Raw genomic sequence first — 7,821 nt, forward strand, 5'->3', positions numbered from 1 at the left:
TCTTCAAAATACTTTCGGTTCTTAATTCCAAATTCACTTCCGCTTGTGCTTTCTCGTTCATATCGTCGAGTACTTCAGGAATATACTAAAAGAATATTTAGTACGTCTCACAACCCGTTGGTCTATGAAATTCAAAACCTTCGCCTCTAGGGCATTTTTGTAAATTCACATTATAAAATTTATAAAATAATAAAATTTGGGATGGGTTGTCACGTATATGATGTCCATAATTGGTACGTTATGTTTAATATGATGTTAGTTGTATTTTTAGAATTTTAATGATATTTTTTATTTGAGTAATGAAAAGTGTCTTTTGAAATGAATTATGGGATAATATATCTCCTAGATTTAAGGATTTAGGTGATATTAATTTGTCATATGATTGGTAAACCAAATATATGCAATTTTTGTTATTAAAAATTAGATAAGAATGTTTGGTCAAAACTCTAAAAGCTATGGATGTTAAATCTAAGAATTTCAAAATTGAGGCACCTACATCAAAATACCCCTAGTTTTTATAGTATTTATCTTCTTCTATATATAAAGCCAACAATAAAAGTGAATAATACTTTTTGGTGTCACAAGCTTTAACAAAAATAATTGGATAAAAATGCCCCTCAAGGAAAAAAATTCAAAGGCAACCCAAAATAATGCATCAAATGTGGTAGGGGTATTTTCGTCATTTTAACATTATTTTTTAATAATTAATTTTTTGTACTTTTTTTAATTAGTACATCACAATAGATTAGCAATAATGTGATTCAATCAGCTGTTCATTCAATATTATTTTCTCTATTTTTAAACACGTTCAAAATATCTTAAGAGGCGTGCAATGCCAGTTATAAAAAAAGTCTTTCGCACGTGGATAATACTGTGATTAAATTACTTGTCAAATGATTTTTTTTTTTTTTAACAAATGATATTATCTACACTAAGTGGGAGGGGATGAGCTTAGCCTTGCAATGAACTAGCAATAATGTGATTCAATCAGCTGCTTATTAAATATTAGTTTCTCTATTCTTAATGTAAATTTTATAGAGACCGATTTTATTACGTGGATTCAGCTGCTTTAATTGGTTTATAAGGGGTTTCTTCTAGCATGATCTAAGATTATTCATTTATTTCAAATATTTGACTTTCCTTCTGTCAATTTAAGGATATAAATACATTAAAACGTAAAAGTCGCGTGTAGCACGCCGTGATTCAAAAAATATATTTTACATAAGCATGAGTGCGTGCATGAAAACTAGTCAATATCAAATATGAAAATGGAACCTTGAACATAACATGCCCAAAAATATTAGTCGGTTAATCAGAGAGTATAATTATTAGTTTTTATATTTTTTATAGTATTTATCAATATCAAATATGGAAACGGAACCTTGAACATAACATGCGCTAAAAATATTAGTTTTTATAATTTTCATGCAAATTAAATTGAATCATTAATGTTAAGAAAACTCTCTTAAATGAACTTTTCATACACTCTCTTCTACTTCACAAGTTAATATCAACTTTCGTAATAACAAAACATTATATCTAAAATAAAAGATAACAGAAAATTTATAAAAAATTTTACTTTTAAAAATCTACTTAATGTTTCTCTAAACTAAATAATGCACCGAAAAAAATATTAGTCGGTTGAATTGTGCGCCACTGAAAATGGAACTGTTCAATCGGACTGTGTGCCGCCCTATAAGTACACAATCCGTCTCAGTTCTTCTTTTCCAAGATGGGTGGAGTTCCTCTTCAGATTTGTTCCACTATGATCACTAGATCAAGTGATTTATACCTTAAATTTCATTTAACTTTCCACCTATTTTGATCCTTTAAAAGTTATAATAATTTTTCACCGTTAGAGGAAATTTTAAAAATCCAAATCACTTAATCCGATGATTTTGATGAAAGAGATCCGAAAAGAATTTCTTTACTTCTAAGATAATCTATGGGAGATTTGGTCAGGTGATACTTATGCTTCACAAGTTTTCATTCACAAAGTACTTCCAACTATTATTTTTTCTACACTTAATCTCTCTGAATTTTTTTTTTTATTTAAACGAATATGATTAAATTACATTAATATTTTATATCAATTTAAAAAAAAAAAAGACAAAAAGATAGAGAGCAAAATGTAAGAGGGGAAGAAGAAGAGAGAGAATAGAAAGAGAGAGAATTTCTCCCTATTATAAATGATATTGCCATTCATTGGCAGCAAATTAATCTCCACAAGTATAAAATCATATCATTGAGTCACTTGATCAATAAATAAAGTTGTAACTCAAACATGAATGAATGGAAGAAGAAAACGTATTAAAATATATTAAACTATAGTTTGGTGATAAGGAAGCAGAATATGAAGCAGCTGACATTTGTCACCCTAAACCTCAGAATTTGGACACCTGGTTCCCATGCAGTGCCCCTCTCTCACATGCTAGCTATCTTAAAAGAAACCACCCATCTGCTGGTTTTTGCAGAAAGTCTCTTTCTTTCACTCGGTTACTTGGATATATACAAAGCTGTATAAGGAGCTGCAAGGAAGTTGTAGCAATTAAGAGGCTTTGTTTTGAATGTTTGAGAGTTGAGATCATGGCCTCAGCAAGCACCGCAGCTGATATTTTTGAAGCAAAGATCACACCAATTGTCATCATTTCATGTATACTCGCTTCAAGTGGAGGCCTCATGTTTGGTTATGAGGTTGGCATTTCTGGTCAGTAACCACAAACATCCACAATTTTTTATTTTTTAATTTGTTTGTCTAATTAATACTGTTGTTTATATTAATTTTTGGGGCTTTTTTTTTGACAAATTCCATACGAAATTCATTTAAACTATGGGAAGAAAGATTCGAACTTATGTTTGGAGAGCCAGTATAATGTTTTAACCCAACTTGACTGGAGTACAATATTTTAGCCATTGGTTGTACTTGATGCAGGCGGTGTGACAGCTATGCCAGGTTTCTTGAAAAAGTTCTACCCAGACGTGTACGCTAGCACTCAGAAACTGAAGACCAATAGCAATTACTGCAGATTTAACAATCAAGGCCTGCAATTGTTCACCTCTTTGTTGTACCTTGCTGCTTTGGTATCGACCTTCTTTGCATCGTACACTACCAAAAGGCTAGGGCGAAGGCTGACCATGTTAATTGCTGGGATTTTCTTCATTGTTGGTACAGTTCTTAATGCTTCATTTCAAGAACTTTCCATGGTTATCATTGGTAGGATCTTTCTTGGCTGCGGAGTTGGTTTCGCCAATCAGGTTTTTAACTTTGTATTGTTTATAATTTTGTTATTCCTCCATATTTTGAGACTCTTAACAGCAATGTTCTAATCCTTTATCAATTTGTAGCAATATATTTCCTAAAAGAGGTAGTCAGGGCAACTTTAATCATAATTTCAGGTAATAGTGTCACATTCAAATCTTAAAGTATAGGGTGATGTTAAGGAGGAAGAAAGAGTGACAACCACTGCCAAGTCACTCATTACCACTGCATCAGATGAAACAAGATGATCTGCATATAATTTTTGGTGCTTATATTGCCTTTATTTGTTAAAAAAGGAAATTTGGAAGAAAATAAAGCCCTTTACTTTTAACTAAAATTCTTAATTAAAAAGGGAACTTTTGGTCTTTTTCAAAATTAAATTTTGTGAGGCTTAGCTCACTCTCTCACCTGTTAAGATATATAATATCGTTTGTTCAATATTTTTTTGGTCATTTTTACATTAAAAAGACTTAATTGACCCTGTACTTTTAATTAATTGGATTCATACAGTTTGTTTGCCTAATTCGAGTTTGCTCGAGGACCCCCCCCGAGAAAGGTCGATCTGTGACATCCCTTTAGTAATATTGCAGCAAGCATAAATAGCACTCAAGGGATAAAGTTGTTATCAATGGGGTATCGAGCAATGGGAACAAGGCAAAAGCTTTGAATCCAATGAAAACTGTAAGGTTAGTTAAGTTTTTCATAAAAATTCTAAAAATTTTGAATAGAGGGGCAAAAGCCCTTTCGAGCCTCTAAATAAGGCATTTCTCTAAATTTCCCATTTTAACACTATGTTTTTGAGGATTTAAAGATAATTAAGCATTTTATGTTTCGCATTTGAAGTTTACAATTTAGAGTTTAAAATTCAAATGTAAGTCTAAAAAGAATATTGATCTGTATCATATGCCCCATATGAAGAGGAGCTTCAGCTTTCATTTTCTTGCTTTTAAGCCATATATGTTTTTCCCCTAATTTGGTCATCGAGTAATGGTTTCGATGTTTTGATGTTTTGCAGGCTGTGCCACTATTCCTTTCGGAGATTGCACCCACAAGAATTCGTGGAGGACTCAACATACTTTTCCAACTAAATGTAACCGTTGGAATTCTTTTTGCTACCCTTGTCAATTATGGTGCTGCTAAGTACGTCCCCTTCTCCTTGGTTTCAAAGAGTACTCCTATATATGAAGAATATCAACAATTGAAATTAGGTTCTTATTCTACTAGACACATGAAGAGAAATGTCTATAATGATTATCGAGATACAACATTAATGGGCATGAATTAATTTTTTCTTACTTCTTGTGCTTTACCACCATCCACTATAATTGATATGTAATTATGTGTTCTGCCAAATACAGGATTAAAGGGGGATGGGGTTGGAGGGTATCGCTGGGTCTGGCCGGTGTTCCGGCACTCTTGCTGACCTTGGGGTCTCTTATTGTGGTAGACACTCCTAACAGTTTGATACAACGTGGTAAGTTGGATGAAGGAAGAGCAGTACTTAAAAGGATCAGAGGCACCGAAAATGTTGAAGCCGAGTTCTCGGAGATACTGGAGGCAAGTAGTGCAGCCAAAGAAATAAAGCACCCCTTTAAAAATCTCCTTAAATGGAAGAATCGCCCCCCACTGGTGATTGCAATAGCAATGCAGGTCAGTATATATACACATACATTGGTTACTACAATTGAAAAGTAGTAGTGTAATGTTAACATTAATGATGTTTTCTGTACAGATCTTCCAGCAGTTCACAGGCATGAATGCAATTCTTTTCTATGCTCCCATTTTATTTGCAACCATGGGCTTTGGCAACAATGCCTCCCTTTATGCCGCAGTTATACTAGGAGCTGTCAATGTCCTTGCAACGATTGTATCTATCTTCTTGGTTGACAAAGTTGGGCGTCGAATGCTGTTATTAGAAGCTGGGATCCAAATGTTGCTTTCTCAATTGGTTATCGGAATAGTGCTAGCCTTCAAGGTTAAGGATCACTCTAATAACTTATCTTATGGTTTGGCGATTGTGGTGGTGGTCATGGTGTGCACTTTCGTCTCCGCCTTTGCCTGGTCTTGGGGACCCCTCGGGTGGTTAATTCCTAGTGAGACATTTCCGTTGGAGACTCGGTCAGCGGGGCAAAGTGTGACGGTTTGCATGAACATGCTTTGCTGTTTTCTTATAGGACAAGTCTTCCTCTTAATGCTTTGCAGTATGAAGTATGGCGTCTTCTTGTTTTTCTCTGCTTGGGTCTTGGTCATGTCACTCTTTGTGCTATTTTTGGTTCCCGAGACCAAAAATGTCCCTATTGAGGAGATGACAGAGAGAGTGTGGAAGCAACATTGGTTTTGGAAGAGATATAAAGACGACTACGAAGGTGGTCGAGTCAAATAATTTTATTTTTATGGTTACATTGGAGGGTTCCAAGAGAAAATGTCATCAAAATAACTGTGTTAAATCCCTCTCAGGCATCATTATGTTGAAGTTTGTAAAACTATAACGAACTTAGTTAATGGTTCGTTTTGTTTAATATTATGTGTGGAATGCAGGTGTACTGTCTTGTATTATTTGATTGGCATTGCTTAATGTATTAACCTCCATGCACAAGCATCGGGATCATAATCCGTAAGGATAAGTCCTTTTAGAATTTAAAAGTCAGAGTCCCACGTGAAAGTGTGTTAGTTTTCTGAGATAGGTTTTTGGAGGAATTAAACCTGAACCTCTCCTAATTAATTCTGATTCATTATCCACCTCCCTTACCACCTTGAAGCATATTGACAAATGTAGTAGGACAATAACACTACGCAGTTTTAAACGAAATCGCTCAATTGAGATTTGATTTTCGCTACCGCCCCCCGACATATTTGATACCCTCTCCTACAACATCTAAACAACGAAAAAAACACTGTCAGATCCGCTAACACTTCGAATTTTCCCTCTCCACTATGGTTGCTTAAAAAATTCAAGAAAATCTAGTATCTTGTTGCTCTCTGTATTCGAAGAAAAAGTTATGTTCAGCCTCCTCCAACTCCAGGCTTCTCTTCTCCTACGGTATGAAAGCCCAAGAAACCTGTCTGTCTTAGAAAGGAGTAATACTAGAGAAACTCAATTTGTACATAAAATTTTGTAAACTAAATGATATGGAAGTTACTGATTGGATTATTACTTAAGCATTGATAAACGTGCTAAATTATATTGATGACACATCATTTAGACCCTATACAAAGTGATGTAGTGATTAGTCCTTCATCCGCGTCAACTACGCTCTAGTATCTAGCTAGTTACAACAATAGTAAATATGTGAAACAAATAAACCGCACACGAAATTTTGTTAAAAAAAAAAAAAATCACACAAGAATTTTAATTAAATAGAAAATAGCTTACAGATTGAATTTGAATAGAAATTTGCAACGGATACGCTGTTGAACAATGTGTAGAATTATAATTAAATCAATTGTATTGATAACACAAGGTACAAATATGTACTAACCTATGACTTGTAGTACATGTAAGAATATAAGCATGAGTATGAACCTGTGAACTTGGTTATAGGATTAGAGATTGAATATGAAGTCTTGTTGAGAATGGATTTGTGAATCCCTATTGTAATTGAACTACTATTTAGAAGGAATTGGTTTTCTATATGGATTTTAATAGGGAAATGCTTAAAGAATTTGGCTATATAGTATATATATGGTGGCCTCTGCTCTCGCAGTGTGTGTGCTCTACTCAAAACTAAAACCAATTATTAGTTGAGAACCTTGAACACTGAAGAGAGGAGAAGGCGCATTGCATGATTCTTGCAGAAATCAGGCATGGCTTCCAATTCGAGTTCATCTGTAGGTATGGTTCTTCTCTGTGCTTTGATTGATGAATTACGATTTTGTGTTTTGATTACAGTAATTCGTATTGTTTGATCTTGGTTTTATGTTTATTCTAATATGTGGTATCAGAGCTAAGATTATAAGTTTATGAGTTATGTGATTAAAACCAATAGGTTCAAAAGCATTGATAATATTTAAGAAAATATACCTTTGTTGCAGGGTTGGGGACTCGAACATGGGTTCTGGCATATAGGTTTCACAAATAACAACAAAACCTGAAGAAAATATAACCATTGAGTTTTAAAAGCTAGTTACCGTTAGATTTCCTACAAATCCATTGGTAAGGGTTTTCTTTCCAAATTGGGGCTCTTTGATTAAGAACATCACTCATCAAAATATGCTTCTGGGTTATGAATTCATCAACCTTGCGATTGATATGATCGATTTGAATGATTTTTCTACTGCGTTGTTTCAAAAATAGGATATGTGTAACGTATGTTTGATAAATTGCAAAGCTTTATCCTTGTCTGCTTAATGTTTCGATGCATAGATTGAGTTGAAGATTTCTGCTGGATTTTAGATATAAGATTACGATAACAAAATCTGTATAGATCAAATCTAATTGAAACTATTGATCAGTAATCTCAGACCATAATTGCTCAATCATGTTTGAAATTGCAATTATTTTTTGATATGCAAATTCTAATGCATCTTTGTGTTTTCTGATTGAATAATGGATGATGGTAACC

The 7,821-nt window shown here is 33.8% G+C and overlaps 1 protein-coding gene across 1 annotated transcript; it reads left to right on the forward strand.

Moving 5' to 3' along the window:
- Positions 1 to 2,301: 2,301 nt before the first annotated feature.
- On the forward strand, positions 2,302 to 5,815 carry LOC137736147 (sugar transport protein 13-like). Its single transcript, XM_068475474.2, has 5 exons — positions 2,302 to 2,707; positions 2,933 to 3,255; positions 4,275 to 4,399; positions 4,618 to 4,909; positions 4,992 to 5,815. The coding sequence occupies exons 1-5, from the start codon at positions 2,587 to 2,589 to the stop codon at positions 5,640 to 5,642; spliced, it is 1,512 nt and encodes a 503-aa protein (XP_068331575.2). The 5' UTR covers positions 2,302 to 2,586; the 3' UTR covers positions 5,643 to 5,815.
- The last annotated feature ends 2,006 nt before the right edge of the window (positions 5,816 to 7,821 follow it).

This window comes from Pyrus communis, chromosome 13, assembly GCF_041283825.1.
Source record: "Pyrus communis isolate YQ-2024b chromosome 13, ASM4128382v1, whole genome shotgun sequence".
Classification (NCBI taxonomy): Eukaryota; Viridiplantae; Streptophyta; class Magnoliopsida; order Rosales; family Rosaceae; genus Pyrus; species Pyrus communis.

What these genes read in the sequence shown, in the direction of transcription:
- LOC137736147 (XM_068475474.2), top strand. Translation starts at nt 2,587, where the DNA reads ATGGCCTCAGCAAGCACCGCAGCTGATATTTTTGAAGCAAAGATCACA. An exon ending in TTATGAGGTTGGCATTTCTG is followed by an intron (nt 2,708 to 2,932) that starts GTCAGTAACCAC and finishes TACTTGATGCAG; the next exon opens with GCGGTGTGACAGCTATGCCA. An exon ending in GAGTTGGTTTCGCCAATCAG is followed by an intron (nt 3,256 to 4,274) that starts GTTTTTAACTTT and finishes GATGTTTTGCAG; the next exon opens with GCTGTGCCACTATTCCTTTC.